Here is a 20,544-nt window from a genome sequence, read left to right as displayed (position 1 = left end):
GAAGGTAGCTTGCAAAAAGTCATTACAAGGCTTGTAATGACAACACAGAAGTCCAAAGTGGCTTGCATTTTTTTTTTTGGTCGGTTGCGGGGCTTGAACTCAGGTCTTGGCACTGGTTCCTGAGCTTTTTTGCTCAAGGCTAGCACTCTACCCCTTTGAGACACAGCTCCACTTCGTTAATTGGAGAAAAGAATCTCATGGACTTTTCTGTCTAGGCTGAATGAACCATTGATCTCAGATCTCAGCCTCCTGAGTAGCTAGGATTACAAGAGTGAGCCACCAGCATCTGGCTAGTGTGCATTCTTCCAGAGCTGTTATTAGAAGAAAGTCTGCAGATATCTCAAGGGCAAGGGCTGAAGTCTTGGAAACAAATCATTACTCTCTTTTCTACAAAGCATAAAAAATGAAGTGAAAACAATAAGGCATGTCCCCACCACAAAAAAGCTTCAGTCTAAGATGGCCATTGTGCTACACACCTGTAATCTCAGCTGCTCTTAAGGTAGAGGCAAGGGGATCTCAAGTTCAAGATTAGCCTAGGCAAGGTTAGGGAGACAACCCCCCCTCAAAAACTAAAGGTCTAGAAGCAGGACTCAAGTGGTAAAACATACCTGTGTCCCCAGGTTCAAATACTATCCCCTAGTACTAACAAAGAAAAGAAAGCTTCAATCTAGAAAAGCCCCATCATTAGGAGCTTACTAAATTTAGTAGGAGCTTACTAAATGTCTATGAATAAATGCAGAAAAACGTGAGTGAATGAATGAGTGAGCAAAACAAAACAGCAAGGACCAAATGAATGGAAGAGGAAGGGAGGAGTTCAAAAGGAGCAGAACTTCAGGAAAGAAAAAGTGGCTGCAAGGAAGAACAAGGAAGTGGTCCCAGATCACCTCTCTGCGTTTTATTTTTTGTGTGTGTGCTGATACTGGGACTTGAACTCAGGGCCTACTCTGAGCTTTTTGGCTCAAGGCTGGCACTCTTCCACTTGAGCCACACCTGCACTTCCAGCTTTTTGTCAGTTACCTGGAGATAAGAGTCTCTTGGATTTTTATTCCCAGACTGGCTTTTAACCAGGATCCTCAGATCTTAGCCTCCCGAGTAACTGGGATTATACATAGGCACTCAGCGATCTCTTCTTGATGATCTCTCTGAGTTTGAGTAGTAACAACAATAACAACAATAATATAACAAATAAGTAAGTAGTACTGAGCTTGTAGCAAACACAGATCTACTCACTTCATATATATTCCTTTAAATCCTGAGAAAAACTCTGAGGAAAACTGATGCATGAAATGTGTGGATGGGCTGGGTATTGGAGGTTCACACCTGTAATCCTAGCTACTTAGGAGGCTGAGATCTGAGGATTGTGGTTCAAAGCCAGCCTGGGCAGGAAAGTCCCTGAGAATCTTATCTCCAATAAACCACCAGAAAACCAGAAGTGACACTGTGGTTCAAGTGGTAGAGCACTTGACTTGAGCTGAAGAGCTCAGGATAGTGTCCATGTCCAGAGTTCATGACAAAATAAATAAATAAATAAAAATTAAAAAAAAAAAGACGGGCTGGGAAGGTGGCTCAGTGGTAGAGTACTTTCCTTGCATGCATGAGGCCCTGGGTTTGATTCCTCAGCACCACATAAGCAAAAAAAGCCAGAAGTGGCACTGTAGCTCAAGTGGTAGAGCACTCGCCTTGAGCTGAAGAGCTGAGGGACAGCACCCAAGCCCAGAGTTCAAGCCCCACGACCGGAAAAAAAAAAGAAAGAAAGAAAGAAGAAAAGAAATTTGTGAATGAGTTAGTGGTAGTGTTTGGCCAGTATGTCTGAGGCACTGGATTTGACACCCTCCCCCCAAAAAACTCTGAGTACTAACTTTGGATTTGTACATTTCACTGTATGTAAATTTTGTCTTCTTCAAGCAAAAAAGCAAAGATAAAAATGAGGAAATGAGTACTGAACTCAGTATTAAATACTAAATTCAGTAACCCAGCATACTAAGGGTGACAAGAACTCACGTTTGCAATCTTGAGAAATACTAAAATCAAGATAGATATGTGATATAGTAAATACAAAAAACATGACTTGGGCTGGGAATTGGCTTAGTGGTAGAGCGCTTGCCTAGCATCCATGAAGCCCTGGGTTCAATTCCTCAGCACCACACAAACAGAAAAAGCAAGAAGTCGTGCTGTGTCTCAAGTGGTAGAGCGCTAGCCTTGAGCAAAAGAAGCTCAGGGACAGTGCCCAGACCCTGAATTCAAGCCCCAGGACAGGACAAAACAACAACAAAATCCCAACAATAACAACAGTACATGACTTGTAGAATATAGGTGGTACGGATAAGTTGCACTGTACAATTCTTGCCTTTTGAGGGGTAGGTCTGGAGTTTGAATTCAGGGCATTGGGATTGGTAAGCATTTTTTTTTTTTTGCCATTTGAGCCATGCTTCCAGAGTTTACTATATAATCATTTCTCCTTTTTTTCTTGAATTTTTATTTTTTTAATTATTTATTTTTTGGGGGGGGGGGCCAGTCTTGGGGCCTGAACTCTGGGCCTGGGTGCTGTCCCTCAGCTCTTCAGCTCAAGGCTAGCGCTCTACCACTTGAGCCACAGTGCCACTTCCGGCTTTTTTTCTTTTTGCTTATGTGGTGCTGAGGAATCGAACCCAGGGCCTCAGGCATGCAAGGCAAGCGCTCTACCACTGAGCCACCTTCCCAGCCCATCTTGAATTTTTAAATCATAAAATGTAACAATTAATAATAACATGTAAAAAAATATCCACTAGTAGAATATCATGCTATAGTTCTGCAAGGGGACCTTTGAAGATGGGGGAGAAGGGGAGTAGAAGAAAGTTTCCTGAATTCAAGAACAAAAGTTAAAGTAGGCCTGGGCCTGTGGCTTAGAGGTAGAGTGCTTTCCTAGCATGCATGAAGCCCTGGGTTTGATTCCTCAGTACCACAGAAGCAGAAAAAAAACAAAAGTGGTGCCATGACACAAGTGGTATTGTGCTAGGTAGGCTTGAGCAAAAGATGCTCAGGACAGTGCCCAGCCCCAAGATTGGCAAAAATAAATAAATAAATAAATAAATGTGAAGTAGCCAGATAGTGGTGCACACCTAAAATTCCAGCACTCAGAAGGCATAGGTAACAACAATCTCAAATTCAAGGCCAGTGTGGGCTATACGATGAGATTCTATGTAAAAAGAGAAAGAAGAAAACACTCACAAAACACTCACAAATACATGAATGTAGACACAGATTTCCTTCTCTTCCCTTGCCTCCTTCTGAGCTCCCAGTCTTCACTCTCCTCAAAGTCTAAGTGTGCAATCCCCCAGGATCCTTCTCCCTCTCCATCTCAGTGACCCTAAGAGGCCTTCACCCAGATACCTGTCCTGAGCGCCTTCAACCATTGCCTTTTGTTTTGTGCTCAACACACAATGTTGCCTCTTACAGAAACTTCTCCTCAATTACCCTCACCTCCTTTGCCAAATTGTCCTCCACTTTCTGTCCTACATCAGCACTGCTCACATGAATCTAGTCTGCCTGCCTCTGACTCTCCTGCTTTTCAATCAATCAGCTACAAACATCACACTGGATAGAACTGCAGGACACCAAGAGAATGACCCCAAACCTACCAGAGATCTGTCTGATGTAGGAGCCAGAGTATGTACACACACATAGACACAGACACAGACACACTCTCTCACACACTCACACACACTGGTATCGATCCTGAGCTCTCAGTAGACGCAAGATGAGGACCTATGGGAACAAGTTCATCAGAGGAGGCACCTGGAAGAGGCAGACATTCACGGACTGCAGTGGGATGGACAGAAGGCAGGAGCAGAGGGGGCTCACTAGCTTAGTATGCCAGGAGCCTGAAAGGAGCTGTAGCCCTCACAGCTGCACCTCCTCTCCTAGATGCTGAGGGTGGAGTGGAGGGGAAAGGGCACAGTCCAGTAGATGGAGAGAACTCAAAGCCAGGGGAGCAGCTGGAAGGTGAGGGGACAGCCCTTCTTTACACCCAATTAGCAGGATCTGCTGGGGAAAACCCTGGAGGGGTGGCCAGACACCAGGGTGAGAGGAAGCTAAGAGGAAGGGAGATAACAATCTGGAAGAATCTTGCATCTTCTGAGGCCTGTGATCTGGGCCTCTGGTTCTGGGCTTTCCATAGCTCCCAGTCATCTCATTGTCTCCCCCTTCTACCCAGACTTGGGCTTGCCTCAACCCCCAGCATTTCTTTTCTTCTCTCTCTCTCTCTCTTTTTTTTTTTTTTTGAGGGGGGCTGGTCTTGGGCCTTGAACTCTGGGCCTGGGCGCTGTCCCTCAGCTCTTCAGCTCAAGGCTAGTGCTCTACCACTTGAGCCACAGCGCCACTTCTGGTTTTCTGAGTGCTTTATTGGAGATAAGAGTCTCATGGGCTTTCCTGACGGGGCTGGCTATGAACCCCAATCCTCAGATCTCAGCCTCCTGAGTAGCTAGGATTACAGGTATGAGCCACTGGTACCTGGCTAAGTCCTGGGTCTTGAACTCAGGCCCTGGGTGCTGCCTTGAACTTTTCTCCTCAAGGCTAGTGCTCTACCACTTTGAGCCACAGTACCACTTCCAATTCCCTGGTAGTTAATAAGAGTCTCCTGGACTCCCCTGCCTGGGCTGGCTTTGAACTGTGATCCTCAGATCTCAGCCTCCTGAGTAGCTAGGATTACAGGCATGAGCCACCAACACCCAGCAGCCAGCATTTCTCTTAAAAAGAAAGATCTTGGTTTGTAACTACAGTGCATACATCTGGCTGTGGGTGAAGTTTGTGGCCCATTCTTTGCCTTAAAAAGAAACCAGTGGTTGAATGGCAGGAAGTGCGAGAGGGGAAGTTATAGGTCCTAGGCACTCCTCCTTGCCCCACTTCTCCCTACAAGCCAAATAAGGTCCCACTCTCCTGGGGCCCCAACAGCTGGGGACACTGAACATCCTCCTGTCTTTTTCACCAGTCCCTGCCCCTACGTCAGACCTAAATCCTTTCCCTCCAGCAGCCCTCTTACCAACACTGTCCAGTGCTGAGCAGAACTATTGAGTGCTTGAGAGGAACCTCCAGAACCTCTGGTCAGCCTCCTACAGAGGGAAGGAAGAAAGGGCCTCTAGAACTAGCTAAAACTGACCTTGAACTCCAGCTCGACCACTTCCGGGCTAGTGTTCATTAATGTTGAGGCTGGAGTCTCAGGCTCCTTACTGGGAAAGGAGTACTGGCATAGCCTACACCGTGGTGGGAATTAGCAGTGAGGGGCAATTATGCCCAGCTCAGGACTGACTGGCACTTAGGTGAGGCTCCTCAGCTAGGGGAAGAATGGTAACACAGGGCCCTCCTCATTGCTTCACAGATGAGGAACTTGTAGCACGTGACAAGCCCAGGCCATTGAGCCTAGCAGAAACAGAGGCTAGCTTGTTGAATCCCACACCACTCCTAGACCTGGGTCACATTGCAATGAACAAACTCCTTTGCAAAGAGAGTAAGTAGGGGGCTGTCATGTGGTACAGGGATGGGGTAAATGCTCAGGGAGTCACGGGGAAAATGTGTGCTGTGTGTGGCTCACAAGCAAGGGATAAGACCTTGTAGGATCAACCAGTGTAGGTAAGAAAGGGACTTCACGGAAGTCCTACAAAGGGCAGGGATTGTACTAGGAAGCTACAGACAGTGACTGGTCTCAGATATGAAATGAGGTAACTGATAAAGGATGTGTACCTATGGTAGGAAGTGAAAAAGTTGACGTCTCTCCCTGGGGGTATCTTTTCTACTACTAAAATGATCAGCGGGAGGAATTTAAATGTCCAGAACCAACTGGGAGTCCAGGAAAGGAGAAGAGAGAAAAAGACCTTCTAATCCTGATCTCTCTTCCCTACAGACATGTGCCTTTACCTCTATGGGGGCATGGGGCTGGGAGGGCTCCTGCTCCTGCTTGTGGTCATTCTGTCCATCTGCTTGTGTTGGCTCCATCGAAGAGGTGAGCTCCACCCTCGCCTCCCTCAGTCCCAGTCTACCTAGCCACATCCTTCCTACTGCTGGCACAGAAATCACATTGACCCTGACAAGTCCTGGGTGGAGGGTGTTGGAGCAGAATGGGAGAGAGACAGGAGTGTGCAGGGGAGCAGGTCTTTGGCCAGGGTTCCCACAGAGAAAACAACTTAAGGCAGTGCCTGCTGGGGGTGGGGGTGGGGAGGGCAGCAATGAGGGGGGTGGAGACTCATGGAGGGCTGTGCTGACCTGCTGCTTTTCTTTCAGTGAGGAGGCTGGAGAGGAGCCAGGTGAGACTGCGGGTGGGAGGGGGATTGGCATTGAGAGCCTGAGTGGGGTGGAGGCAGCTGGGGCCAAGAGAAAGGAGCCTGGGAGAAGCAGAGGGATGGAGAATATGAGGGCAGAAAAGGAGACACAAGAGAACTAGAGCCGGATGCCAATGACTCACATCTATAAACCTAACTACTCAGGAGGCTGAGATCTGAGGTCCAAGCCAGCCCTGGCAGGCACTCCTTGAGACTCTTATCTCCAATAAACTACTTGAAAAGCCAGAAGTGAGGCTCTAGCCCAAGTGGTAGAGTGTTAGCCTTGGGCAAAAGAACTTTAGGGACTATGTCTAGGCCCTAAATTCAAGCCCCAGGATAGGCAAGAGAAAGGGAGGGCTGGGGGGAGGGGGGCCTGGGAGGAGAAAATGAGGAGGCTGGAAGGAGAAACAAGAAGAGGAAAACAAGAGAAACAAAGATAGGAGAAAAAAGATAGAGAAAGCAAGGGTCACACTTGTGACCCTTGGTGGCTCACACTTGTAATCCTAGCTATTCGAGAGGCTGAGATCTGAGAAGCACACATCAAAGCCAGCCTGAGCAGATAAATCTGAGGGACTCTTATCTCTCATTAGGCGGCAAAAAGTTGATATAAAGGCTTGGATCAAATACTAAAGCACTAGCCTTGAAGGAGGAGCACCTGTGGCTCATGCCTATAATCCTAGCTACTCAGAAATCTGAGGTTGAGATTTAAAGCCAGCCCAGACAGGAAAGTGTGTGAGACTCTTATCTCTAATAAACCACCAGAAAACTGGAAATGGTACTGTTACTCAAGTGATAGAGCACTCACCTTGAGCTGGAGAGCTCAGCGACAGCAACTAAGGCCAGAGTTCAAGCCCCATGACTGACAAAAAAGAAAGAAAAAAAGAAAAGAAAGGCAGGCAGGCAGGCAGGCAAGAAAGAAAGAAAGAAAGAGAGAGAGAGAGAACATAAGAAACAAAAGAAAAAGTAGGAGAGAGAATGAGAGTGGCAGAGAAAAGAAAATCAGACACTGAGACGCAACAGGATTAACAGCGAGGAAAAAAATAGGAACTTAGGCCAGCAATGAAGACAGAAACATAGAAGGGAGGAACAGAGGGACAGACACAGCTAGAGAGGGCTGAGGAAGTAGAAGACAGCAGATGGACAGACAGACTGATGGACAAGTTCAGAAGGAGAAAGGGATAAAAAGAGCAGGGGCAGCAATGAGGAGGAGAGGCAGAACTCAGGACAGGATGGAGCTGCCACTCCTATGCTCTCCCATCATCAATTTCTGCCTGGCCAGGCCCAGCTCCCAGAGTCTGAGCTCCACTATGCATCTCTGCATAAGCTGCCAGTGTCCAGCAGTGACCTTGTGGATGAAGAAGGGGAAGGAATAAAGGAAGAGTTCTGTACCAGTGACTATGCCTGCATTGCCCAGAACAAATCCACCTGAGCACCCCGAAGGCCACGTCCCAGGCAGGTTATCAAGGTCATCCTGTGGTTTACCAGTAAAGACTGTGATCACACCATTTCTGTGTCTCAGGTTTCTCAGTCCATCTCAAGCCAGCATTGGAAATGAGTGCCATCAAAACTTCACTCCTGGCTTGGTGACTTATTGGGTGGAGACAGGTGTTTAGGGACCTGCAACTCCTTCAAGTTCAGAAAACAGTCTTTTTTTTTTTTTTCTTTGTCAACCATGAGGTTTGAACTCAGGACCTGGGCACTGTCCCAGAGCTCCTTTTTTTTTTTTTTTTTGTCAGTAGTGGGGCTTGAACTCTGGGCCTGAGTGCTGTCCCTCAGCTCTCCAGCTCAAGGCCAGTGTTCTACCACTTGAGCTATAGCGCCACTTCCGGTTTTCTGGTGGTTTATTGGACATAAGAGTTTCACAAACTTTCCTGCCCGGGCTGGCTTTGAACTACGATCCTCAGATCTCAGCTTCCTAAGTAGTTAGAATTACAGGCGTGAGCCATCGGCACCCGGCTCCTGAGCCCCTTTTACTCAATCCTAGCTCTCTACCACTTTGAGCCATAGCACCACTTCTGGTTTTTGAGTGGTAAACTGGAGATAAGAGTCTCACAGACTTTCCTTCCTGGGCTGGCTTTTTACCAGGATCCTCAGATCTCAGCCTCCTGAAGGGCTAGGATTATAGGTGTGAGCCACCAATACCCAGCTCAGAAAACAGTCTGTAAGCCTGACCAGAAGGGTCAGTTAACAAGTAGGAATAATCAGCTTCGGTAAAAATTTCTCAGCAACAGCAGCAGCAGCCTTTGCTCTGGACTTGGGAGAGGGTATACTGAGCTCCAGAGTATGGCAAAAAGCACTATGGGCATGAATACCAGAAAAATCTCTCCTTAGACATTTCTAGGTCAGAACCCATGGATAAAACAACCAGGAAGGCTGGGAAGGTGGCTCAGTACCACAAAAGCAGAAAAAGCCAGAGGTGGAGCTGTGTGGCTCAGGTGGTAGAGCAATAGCCTTGATCTGAAGAGATCAGGGAAAGCACTCAGGCCAAGAGTTCAGGCCCCATGACCACCACCACCAACAACAAAATAAAACCAGAGAAATCAGATAGGTATACTGGGGCATCTGGAGAATGGAGAACAAAAATACATGAGATTAACAAAGAGGAGAGTGGTGAGGAAGGGAAGGATTTATTGCGTTCTCATGAACAGGTGTGGAATTTGGGGTCTGGACTCAGTCCTCACAGGCTGCCCAAGGAGTTGGTGTGTTCCTATGTGCCAGTGCGCTGGTGGAGAGCTGGCAGCAGCACAGCGCAGGCGCAGTTCTCTGGGTGGTGTGGGTGGTGTCTGGCACGCCCTCTTCCAGCTCTTGTACTGCTCCACTTATCATTGCCCCTGGCTCCATTATTCACACTTTTTTGCCCTGGTAATAGAAAGTGCTGCCCAGGGCCACGGAAAGAAAGCTGAGGGCATAGAATCCAGCCCGGAGGAGGAGCCCTGTGCTGGTCTGAGCAGGTCCTGCATGAGGGAGTGGGGAGGAAAGGGTGGAGGAAGTTAGGCTAGGAGGAATTCTTGACCAGGGACACTGAGTCTTGGGATCTGGTGTTGAGGAGGGGCTGCCTCCCATGGCCTCACCTTTCGCCACCAGCAGCCGGGTCCCATTCCCTGACCCGACACCCAGGCCCAGCACCTCCACCGTGCACACGTAGACTCCAGCATCGTCACCTCCAATAGCCCAGATGCACAGCTCAGCCTGGTGGTCATGGCTGAATCGGGAAGGGGCCAGAGGAGCCAGACGACCTCTGAACTCTGGGGTCATGTTGCTCACCTGCTTCCCAGGGGCCACCTTGTCTCGGTACCATGTGACTGAGCCAATGGTCTGCTTCCCTTGACTGGCATTGAAGGAGCAAGGCAGGAGGGCAGTGGTCCCCTCTTGGGCATGAATCTCAGGGGGCTGAAATACCCAGAGGAAGCAGGATCCTGGAGCCAAAGAGAAGACCCAGAAAAATACCATCCAGTGACTTTCAAGAAAAAAGCAGGTGTCAAATAGTCCCGTTGTTCCTCCTCGTACTGTGTATCCAAACAAGCACTTTGGGGATGGCCTTAAGCCTTTTCCTCTTTTACCAGTTTAGTTCCTTAACGTTATTTATGAAACCACTTTTCAAACTCTTTCCCAGACCAACTCTCAGTCCATCCTCTCCTATCATTCTCCAGCTCCTTTCACAAGCAGCTCTTGTCTTGTTGAAATGTATCCTAGCAGAGTGCAACTGAATCTCATTCATGAATGTGCCTGCCTACCTAACTAATAAGGTTATTACACTATTCCAATTATTACTTATGTGCTAATGATGTTCATCCTTGCTCCCTTGTTTTTGGTCAAAGTATTAATTAAATCTCTAGGTAAAGACAGCTTTAGTTGGTTGAGATTGTTTTGAAATTTGTCTAAATTGATAACCAATTCTTTGTGTTTTAATGCCAGTTCTGGAGCTTGAACTCAGGGCCCAATTCTGTCCCTGAGCTTTGGTACTCAAGGCTAGCACTCTACCACCTGAGCCACATTTCTACTTCCAGCTTTTTTGGTGGTTACTGACTTTTCCTGCTCAGGCTGGCTTCCAACCACAATCCTCAGATCTCAGCCTCCTGAGTACCTAGGATTGTAGGCATGAGCCACTAGTGCCTGGTTAGCCTTCTCTTAAAGGTCCTTTCAACTTAATCTTAGGAAGAAGTTCAGAAGAAAAAGGCTCTAGGATAAAAGCTCACAATGACCCTTGCAGGAAAGGAGACACCTGGGGGGACTGGGACTGGAAACTCCCCAGGCCTCAGCGTTATGGAGATGGAAGCTTTGCTACTTTCCTCAAAGTGGCTCTCTGGTCACAATGTTCAGCCTCCATCTCACCTGTGTCCCTGGGACACCGAGGTCTTACCTCCCTCACCCCCCATTCTTCCCAACTCCACCCCCATGAGCATCCTGAGCAAATGCCCTGTCACCTGAATGGACCATGATAAAGACGAGCGACAGCATGCCGGCCATGTCGGAAGGTGCTCCAGTTGGTGAGGGGGGCCTCAGCAGCAAGGTCTAGGTGGAAGAGGAATAACTAATGACTTGTGCCCAGACCTTGGGTCATGTGATGGGATCAGGACTCCCGCAGCTCATGGGAAGGACCACAAGTACCTGGGATTCAGGTAGCAAAGGCATGCATCCCCAGTGGGAGGCTGCTGCTGCAGGAGTTGCTTGGGACTCTCCGAGGGGGCAGCTTGTGGGCAGGTTGCCTAGGTACAAGGGGCTTAGATGGCTGGCTCCATGAGGGTGAGTAGGTGTTTAAGATCAGGATGTGGTTTGCTTCGCCATCTGAGGTTCAAGAAGACCAGCTTTTTACCCAGAACAAGCCTCTTGGGCACAGAAGCTAACCTCCTTCCCCTCCCCATGCTCAAACCGTGCCCAAGCCCACTGCCCTCATTCCTTTCTTCCTTTGAGAACCTCCTCCATCCCCTCCAGTAGCAGCTGTAGGATTTGAACAAATGAAGGGAGGAGGAAAAGCAAGCTGATTGGTGGAGAACAGGAGTGAGGACAAAGGATTACTAGGGACTTTGCCTAGTAATAAGATGGCCTTCCTTTACCTTAACAGTGTTGACTTGGACACTGGGCCGAAGACTGAGCTCTACTGATAGAAGAGAATGGATTCATTCATATTCAGGTCTCTACGAAAGGAATATACCCTTAGCAGAAGTCTGCTTTTTGTGGTGTCTTTCACACTCATTTATTATTTTATTCGTTATGTAATGGCATTTATTGAAGCCTACAACATGCCCATTACATGAAATATATTTTGTAGACAGAAATGAAAGATATATCAAGTAATATAAAACTCCATGTTTCTATATGAATTAGGACACAAGTATACCAACCACCCTGACACGTGTATGATACAGCTACTGGAGATAAATATCAACCAGAAGAGTGCTGAGTTGGGGCTGAAGGCTTAGCTCAGGTAGCCAAGCAGCTACCTAGCAAGCAAGAGGCTTTAAGTTCCAACCTCAGTGCCTGGAAGAATAAAGTACTCAGAAGAATTCGAGCCTCCACAAGTGGTAGAGCTCTAGCCTTAAGCTGAAGAGCTGAGAGATAGCACCTAGGCCCAGAGTTCAGGCCCCACGACCGTACCCAAAAAAAAAAAAAAGAATTTGAGCCTCCAGAAAAGTGCTAGGTAAAAGGAATATGCACAGTAGTACAATATTCTGGGTCAACAAAGGTCTAGCCCTCAACATACACTTTCTCTCTGGCTCCTCTTAATTTGTGTGTGTGTGTGTGTGTGTGTGTGTGTGTGTGTGTGTGTGTGTGTGTGTGTGTGTGTGTGTGTGTGTGTGTGTGTGTGTGTGTGTGTATCTGGGCCATACTCTTGTTTAGCTCTTTTTTGGGGGGGAGGGAGGGGCCCGGTCATGGGTCTGAACTCTGGGCCTGGGCACTTTCCCTCAGCTCTTCAGCTCAAGGCCAGCGCTCTACCACTTGAGCCACAGTGTCACTTCCGGCTTTTTTTTTCTGCTTATGTGGTGCTGAGGAATTGAACCCAGGGTCTCATACATGCAAGGCAAGTGCTCTACCACTGAGCCACCTTCCCAGCCCCTGTTTAGCTCTTTTTTGCATAAGGCTAGCATTCTACTACTTGAGCCACACTTCTACTTCCAGCTTTTTGCTCCTTGATTGGAATTAGATTCTCAGGGATTTTTCAGCCTGGACTGCTTTGAACCTTGATTCTCAGGTTCTAGACTCCTGAGTAGCTAGGATTATAGCCATGAGATCATATCATCACCTTCTCTTTTCTTTTTTTTTTTTTGTTTGTTTGGTTGGTTGTAGGGCCTGGCCACCCTCCCTCAGCTTTTTCACTCAAGACTAGCCCTCTATCACTTTGAACCATAGCACCATTTCTGGATTTTTTTTGTTGTTTGTTTTTGGATTTTGTTCTTTGTTTTTGTTTTTTTTTGTCGGTCTTGGGCCTGAACTTTGGGCTTGGCCGCTGTCCCTCAGCTCTTCAGCTCAAGACTAGCACTCTACCACTTGAGCCACAGCACCACTTCAGGCTTTTTCTGCTTATGTGGTGCTGAGGAATCAAACCCAGGGCCTCATGCATGCAAGGCAAGCACTCTACCACTGAACCACCTTCCCAGCCTCCATTTCTGATTTTCTGGTGGTTAACTGTATTGTTTGTTTTGCTAGTTTGTTTAACTGTATTTTTTCTTTTTAATGTCTTTTCTTTGGGTATTGGGGATCAAAGCCAGGACATTGCACTTGCTAGGCAAGCACTTTGCCACTGAGCTACATCCTAGCCCTCTGGTGGTTTATTATAGATAAGACACCCATAGATTTTCTTGCCAGGGCTGTCTTTGAACCGTGATCCTAAGATCTCAGCTCCCTGGCTTGCTAGGAATACAAGTGTGAGCCCCTGGCACCCTGCTCCCATCTCCTTCTAAATTAATACACATTTTGTTCTCTGTTTCTAGCTGTATTGGAATAATGTCCATAGACTTCCATTTCCCACCTATCCCTGCAGTGACTAGGAATTGTCTTTCTGAGAACTAGTAATCTAAGGGTTAAGAAAGCTGGCTGTAGGCACTGGGAAGGTGACTCTGTGGTAGAGTGCTTGTCTTGCATGCATGAGGCCCTGGGATCAATTCCTCAGCACCACATAAGCAAAAAGAAAAAAGCCGGAAGTGGCGCTATGGCTCAAGTGGTAGAGCACTAGCCTTGAGCTGAAGAGCTGAGGGACAGCGCCCAGGCCCAGAGTTCAGGCCCCACAACTGGACCCCCCCCCCAAAAAAAAAAAAAGCTGGCTGTAGCTGGTGTTGGAGGCTCATGTCTCTAATTATAGCTAGTTGGCAGGCTGATACTTGAGGACCCCAGTTCAAAGCCAATCTGAGCAGGAAAGTCTAGGAGACTGTTATCTCCAAATAGCCATCTAAAAGCTAGATGTGGAGGTCTGGCTCAAATGGTAAAGCACCAGCCTGGAACAAAAAAACTAAGGGTCAGCACTCAAGCTCTAAGTTCAAGCCTAAAGTAGTACTGGCACTGGTATACACACACACACACACACACACACACACACACACACACACACACACACACACACACACACACACACACACACACAGGAATGCTGGCCTGGAATGAGGGGCTGGGTTCAAATGCCATCTTCCTCACCAATTAGTCATATGATTTTTATTTTTGGTTGGTCCTGGGGCTTAAATTCAGGGCTTGGGTGCTGTGCTTGAGCTTTTTTGCTCAAGGCTAGCACCCTACCATTTCAAGCCACACCTCTACTTCCTTTGTCTTGGTGGTTAATTGTAGATAAGACACAATCTTTCCTGCCTGGGCTGGCTGCCTGGGCTGGCTTCAAATCATGAGCCTCAGATCTAAGCCTCCTAGGATTACAGGCACAAGCCACTAGTGCCCAGCTGTCAGGTGATCTTGAACAAATCATTTAAACTTCTCTCACCTCCTGGACAACCATACATGCCACACAACCTGAGAGGAAGGCCTCAGTCAGGGCCTGGCAGTGAAGGGTGTGGGACATGGGTGCCTTGTCAATGTATAGGCTGCCCCCTGGTGGCCACAGAGCATGGGGGACTCAGGCACCCTGGGCTTTTCTCCAGCTTCTGCTTCCTGCCTTACTTTGCCTTCCCAACCATCTCCAACCAAGAGTCAAAGTAAAGAAAACTCTCTCCAGCCCGGGCAAGAAAAGTCCATGAGACTCTTATCTCTCACTAACCACCAAAAAGCCAAAAGTGGAACAGTGGCACAAGTGGTAGAGGGTCAGTAGCTAGACCCTGAGTTCAAGCCCCAGCAGAAAGAAAGAAGAGAGAAGCCGGGCACCGGTGGCTCACACCTGTAATCCTAGCTACTCAGGAGGCTGAGATCTGAGCATTGTGGTTCAAAGCCAACCTGGGCAGGAAAGTCCTTTAGACTCTGATCTCCAATAAACCACTAGAAAACTGGAAGTAGTGCTGTGGCTCAAACGGTAGAGTGCTCACCATGAGCTGAAGAGTGCAAGGACAGCTCCCAAGCCTCACGACTGACCAAAAAAAAAAAAAGAAGAAGAAGAGAGAGAGAAAAAGAAAAAAGAGGTCTGAGACCACGGCGGGGGGGGCTTGCCATGGAGGAGTCTGGGGACAGAGAGCCGGTACTAGATGCTAAGTCCGAAGTCACCAGCCAGCTTATAGATTTTCAGTGGAAACTCGGTATGGCTGTAAGCTCGGACAGCTGCAGATTACTTAAGTATCCTTATGTTGCAGTAATGCTAAAAGTGGCAGATCACTCTGGCCAAGTAAAGAACAAGTCCTTTGAAATGACAATTCCTCAGTTTCAGAATTTTTACAGACAGTTCAAGGAAATTGCTGCTGTTATTGAAACTGTGTGAAACTCTTTGGTTGATACAGTTCTATCATCATTTGAAAATTATGGACTCAACTTTCTGCAAAAGAACTACCTAAGGACCAAATGATATTTATCAATGAAAATATTACTTTCCACTTTTTAAATAATAAAAAAGGATAAACAGGAAATAGATGGTGGTGATCTATATACAAGTTTGTGAATGAACTAGGAGCAACTTAATTGAATGTCTTAAGGGTGTATTTGTGGTATGTGAACTATATCTAAAAAAACAGACAAGTAGGGGCTGGGAAGGTGGCTCAGTGGTAGAGCGCTTGCCTTGCATGCATGAGGCCCTGGGTTCGATTCCTCAGCACCACATAAGCAAAAAGTAGCGCTGTGGCTCAAGTGGTAGAGCGCTAGCCTTGAGCTGAAGAGCTGAGGGACAGCACCTAGGCCCAGAGTTCAGGCCCCACGACCGGACCCCAAAAAAAAAACAAAACCAGACAAGTAGTGGAATGGAGACGTTTATGTGTTAGTATAATAGTCTGAAAATTTACTGATAAAGGCACCCACTTTATAAACTATTTCACATGGAGTCCTATAAGTACCTGTGCATTAAAAATACTGTATTTGAAAAAGAAAAAGAAAAAAGATAGGAGGGAAGGAAGGAAGGACGGAAGGAAGGGAGGGAGGGAGGGAGGAAAGAAAGAAGGGAGGGAAGAAGGGAGGGAGGGAAGGAAAGGAAGAAAAGAAATTAAGAAAGGAAGGAAGGGTTCTGAACTAGATATGTACTGAACTTGTTCTAATTTCTTTTTCTTTTTTTTCTTTTTTCTTCTTTTTCCCAGTCCTGGCCTTGAACTCTAAGCCTAGGTTCTGTCCCTAAACTCCTTTTGCTTAAGACTAGCACACTACCACTTGAGTTACAGCACCCCTTCTGGCTTTTTCTCTGATTAATTGGAAATAAGAAGCTCTCAGAATTTCCTCTCTGGATTGGTCTTGAACTACAACCCTCAGATCTCAGCCTCCTGAGTAGCTAGGACTATAGGCATGACCCACCAGCACCCACCTATTCATCTGTTTTTTTTTTTAAGAGCCAGCTGTGGACTGGTTGGAGGGTTGTGAGGTGAGATGTGTGTGTGTGTTTCTGCTGGCCCCGCCTTTCTCAATGTTTGACTGCTAATGAATGGCGTCCAGGTTGTACTTTTAACATCTGACAGGAGCTTCTCTGAGGTTCGGAACGTCTGACTCCATCACTTTGGTAGCCTTATGGTTAGTGTCCATGCTCCCTCATACACATCTAGAGCCACAGTGGCTCTCATCAGATTTTGTGTGGGGAGGGAGGGGGTGTCCTGGGCCTTGAACTCAGGGTCTGGACTCTGTCCCTGAGCTTCTTTTGCTCAAGGCTAGTGCTCTACCACTTGAGTTACAGTTCTACTTCTGTCTTTTCTGGTGGTTAATTGGAGATGAGTCTCACAGACTTTTCTGCCCAGGGTGGCTTTGAACCATGATCCTCAGATTTCAGCTTTCTGAGTAGCTGGGTTACAGGTGTGATCCACCAGCACCTAGCTTTCTCTATTTTAACCACTGTTCCATGGTGGACTTAATGTCCACATTGACAACATTTGTAAACACTGAGATATAACTATATACAATAAAATGCACAAATGCACAGATTTCTTTTTTTTTTTTTTTTTTTTGCAAGTCGGGGCTTGAACTCAGAGCCTGGACACTGTCCCTGAGCTTCTTTTTTCTCAAAGCTAATGCTCTACCACTTCAGCCATAGTACCACTTCTGGCTTTTTGTTATACATGATACTGACAAATCGACCTGAGGGCTTGATGCATGAGAGGCAAGCACTCTACCATTGATCCACATTCCCAGCCAAATGCACAGATCTTAAATGCACAGTTTGATGACCACCCATTGGCAAATATAGATGCCTATAGAAACAGCACTGCAATTCCCACTGCCAGAAATTCCCTCCTCCTCAATTCTGGTCAGTCTCCCTCTCTTCCCTGAAGTAAACAAGCATTGATTTAAACTTCATTTAATCTGTCTTGACCTTCCTATCAATGGAATCACGTAGAATGAACTCTTTCATCTGGTATCTTTCATTCTATTCTATTTATCCATGTATATGAGAGTAGTTAGCTCCTGTTACTGATATTCCTTATAAAACCATGTTATTAATTCCTATGTTATTAATCCACTCATCTGATATATAATATTAGTGTTGTTGTTGTTGTTTTTATATTATTATTTTTCCAGGCCTTGGGCTTGAACTCAGGGCTTGGGCACTGTCCCTGAACTTCTTTTTTCAAGGCTAGCACTCTACCACTTGAGCCACAGTGCCATTTCCAGCTTTTTTATTTATGTAGTACTGAGGAATCAAACCCAAGGCTTCATGCATGCTAGGCAAGCACTCTATCACTAAGCCACATTCCCAGTCCTTATTATTATTATTATTATTATTATTATTATTACTCTAACAGTTCTGGGGCTCAAACTGAGGACCTGGGCACTCTCCCTGAGCTTTTGTGCTCAAGGAGTTCTCTACCATTTGAACCATAGCTCTACTCATAGCTTATTTTTTTTCCAGTCCTAGGGCTTGAACGCAGATTCTAGGCACTGTCTCTGTGCCTATTTGTGCTCAAGGCTAGTACTCTACTACTTGAGTCACAATACCACTTCTGGCTTTTTCTGAGTAGTTTACTGGAGATAAGACTCTCATGGCCTTTCCTGCCTGGGCTGGTTTTGTATCACAATCCTCAGGTCTCAGCCTCCTCAGCCTCCTGAGTAGTAGGTACGATTACAGGCATGAGCCACTGGCATCCAGCTTACTTTCAGCTTTTTTCTTGTTAGAGGAAAGAGTCTCACTTTCTTGCCTTGGCTGGCTTTGAAACACAATCCTCAGATCTCAGTCTCCTGGCTAGGATTATAGGTAGGGGCTACTGGCACCTAGCTTTAGCTTTTTGGTAGATAAGAGATGAGTCTCTTGGAATTTCCTACCCAGGCTGGCTTTGAACTTTGATCCTCAGAGTTCAGCCTCCTTAGTAGGTCTGATTACAAGTATGAGCCACTAGTACTGGACTATTTTTGTTTTGTTTTTGTCAGTCCTGGGGCTTGGACTCAGGGTCTGGGAACTGTCCCTGAGCTTTTTTTGCTCAAGGCTAGCACTCTACCACTTGAGTCACAGCACCACTTCTGGCTTTTTTTCTGTGTATGTGGTACTGAGGAATCAAACCCAGGGATTCATGCATGCTAGGCAAGCACTCTACCACTGAGCGCCATTCCCAGCCCCAGACTATTTCTTATTATGCATATCCTTTGCGCATTGACAAATGTCTTTTCAATGCTCTAAAATGAGCTGTCTACTCAATCACCATCTGGCTCTAGATGACCCATATTCTGGATCTTGTCACTATTGAAGCCCTCAGGCCTGAGTCCCCCTAGACTCCTGTACCCAACACACATTCTGTCACACCATCCTCCTGGGTGTTTTTATACACATTCACTCAACAAACTTGGAGCAAATACCATAGGCTTACCTGGGGGACCCCTAGCATGGCCAGTTATTTCCTTCCTTCCTTCTTCTCTCTCTCCCTCCCTCCCTCCCTCCCTCCCTCCCTCCCTCCCTTCCTTCCTTCCTTCCATCCTTCTTTCCTTCCTTCTGCTGGAGGTTCAACTCAGATCCTTAAACTGTTGTTAAGCTTTTTTTTGCTCAAGCCTAGCACTCTACTACTAAGCCACAGCTCTACTTCCTTCTTTTTGCTATTTAATTAGAGATCAGAGTCACTTGGGGCTGGGAATGTGGCTTAGTGGTAGAGTGCTTGCATAACATGCATGAATCCCTCAGTACCACATACACAGAAAAAGCTGGAAGTGGTGCTGTGACTCAAGTGCTAGCCTTGAGCAAAAGAAGCTCATGGACAGGGCCCAGACCCTGAGTTCAAGCCCCAAGACTGGCAAAATAAATAAACAAATAATGTAAAGTAGCCAGATAGTGGTCCACACCTGTAATCAGGAGGCAGATGTAACAACAATTTCAAATTCAAGGCCAGTGTGGGTTATGCAATGAAATACTATGTATAAAAAAAAGAAAGAAGAAAAGAAAACACTAACAAAACACAAATACATGAATGTAGACACAGATTTCCTTCTCTTCCCTTGCCTCCTTCTGAGCTTCCAGTCTTCACTCTCCTCAAAGTCTAAGTGTGCAATCCCCCAGGATCCCTCTCCCTCTCCATCTCAGTGACCCTAAGAGGCCTTCACCCAGATACCTGTCCTGAGCGCCTTCAACCATTGCCTTTTGTTTTGTGCTCAACACACAATGTTGCCTCTTACAGAAACTTCTCCTCAATTACCCTCACCTCCTTTGCCAAATTGTCCTCCACTTTCTGTCCTACATCAGCACTGCTCACGTGAATCTAGTCTGCCTGCCTCTGACTCTCCTGCTTTTCAATCAATCAGCTACAAACATCACGCTGGATAGAACTGCAGGACACCAAGAGAATGACCCCAAACCCACCAGAGATCTGTCTGATGTAGGAGCCAGAGTATGTACACACACATAGACACAGACACAGACACACTCTCTCACACACTCACACACACTGGTATCGATCCTGAGCTCTCAGTAGACGCAAGATGAGGACCTATGGGAACAAGTTCATCAGAGGAGGCACCTGGAAGAGGCAGACATTCACGGACTGCAGTGGGATGGACAGAAGGCAGGAGCAGAGGGGGCTCACTAGCTTAGTATGCCAGGAGCCTGAAAGGAGCTGTAGCCCTCACAGCTGCACCTCCTCTCCTAGATGCTGAGGGTGGAGTGGAGGGGAAAGGGCACAGTCCAGTAGATGGAGAGAACTCAAAGCCAGGGGAGCAGCTGGAAGGTGAGGGGACAGCCCTTCTTTACACCCAATTAGCAGGATCTGCTGGGGAAAACCCTGGAGGGGTGGCCAGACACCAGGGTGAGAGGAAGCTAAGAGGAAGGGAGATAACAATCTGGAAGAATCTTGCATCTTCTGAGGCCTGTGATCTGGGCCTCTGGTTCTGGGCTTTCCATAGCTCCCAGTCATCTCATTGTCTCCCCCTTCTACCCAGACTTGTGCTTACCTCAACCCCCAGCATTTCTTTTCTTCTCTTTTTTTTGGGGGGGTGGAGGGAACAGTCATGGGCCTTGAACTCCGGACGCTGTCCCTCTACCACTTGAGCCACAGCACCACTTCTGGTTTTCTGAGTGCTTTATTGGAGATAAGAGTCTCATGGGCTTTCCTGACCGGGCTGGCTATGAACCCCAATCCTCAGATCTCAGCCTCCTCAGTAGCTAGGATTACAGGTATGAGCCACTGGCACCCGGCTAAGTCCTGGGTCTTGAACTCAGGGCCTGGGTGCTGCCTTGAACTTTTCTCCTCAAGGCTAGTGCTCTACCACTTTGAGCCACAGTACCACTTCC

The 20,544-nt window shown here is 47.0% G+C and overlaps 3 protein-coding genes across 6 annotated transcripts; 2 read left to right on the top strand and 1 right to left on the bottom strand.

Moving 5' to 3' along the window:
* The first annotated feature begins 5,366 nt into the window (after positions 1-5,366).
* Positions 5,367-7,795, top strand: LOC122111283 (leukocyte-specific transcript 1 protein-like). Its single transcript, XM_042684009.1, has 4 exons — positions 5,367-5,482; positions 5,876-5,974; positions 6,253-6,275; positions 7,570-7,795. The coding sequence occupies exons 1-4, from the start codon at positions 5,458-5,460 to the stop codon at positions 7,717-7,719; spliced, it is 297 nt and encodes a 98-aa protein (XP_042539943.1). The 5' UTR covers positions 5,367-5,457; the 3' UTR covers positions 7,720-7,795.
* Positions 7,796-8,920: 1,125 nt separating this feature from the next.
* On the bottom strand, positions 8,921-20,226 carry LOC122111499 (natural cytotoxicity triggering receptor 3-like). Of its 4 annotated transcripts, none has more exons than XM_042684353.1 (5): positions 20,205-20,226; positions 11,345-11,425; positions 10,899-11,075; positions 10,715-10,802; positions 8,921-9,706 (listed from the first exon to the last, which is right to left on the bottom strand). In XM_042684353.1, the coding sequence occupies exons 3-5, from the start codon at positions 10,920-10,922 to the stop codon at positions 9,135-9,137; spliced, it is 684 nt and encodes a 227-aa protein (XP_042540287.1). In that variant the 5' UTR covers positions 10,923-11,075; positions 11,345-11,425; positions 20,205-20,226; the 3' UTR covers positions 8,921-9,134. The 4 variants fall into 4 exon arrangements, with proteins under 4 accessions (XP_042540287.1, XP_042540290.1, XP_042540286.1 ...); XM_042684356.1 differs by lacking the exon at positions 20,205-20,226 and having other exon boundaries at positions 8,921-9,244; positions 9,362-9,706; positions 11,345-11,539; XM_042684352.1 differs by lacking the exon at positions 20,205-20,226 and having other exon boundaries at positions 11,345-11,540.
* On the top strand, positions 14,869-15,300 carry LOC122111501 (COMM domain-containing protein 6-like). Its single transcript, XM_042684358.1, has one exon. It carries the CDS (start codon positions 14,869-14,871, stop codon positions 15,130-15,132), a length of 264 nt encoding a protein of 87 aa, XP_042540292.1. The 3' UTR covers positions 15,133-15,300.
* Positions 20,227-20,544: the final 318 nt, after the last annotated feature.

The sequence above is a fragment of the Dipodomys spectabilis genome, unplaced genomic scaffold (assembly GCF_019054845.1).
Source record: "Dipodomys spectabilis isolate Male_0828 unplaced genomic scaffold, ASM1905484v1 ptg000085l, whole genome shotgun sequence".
Classification (NCBI taxonomy): Eukaryota; Metazoa; Chordata; class Mammalia; order Rodentia; family Heteromyidae; genus Dipodomys; species Dipodomys spectabilis.
The sequence above is the reverse complement of the archived record's forward strand: the minus strand, read 5'-3'. Positions and strand labels throughout refer to the sequence as shown.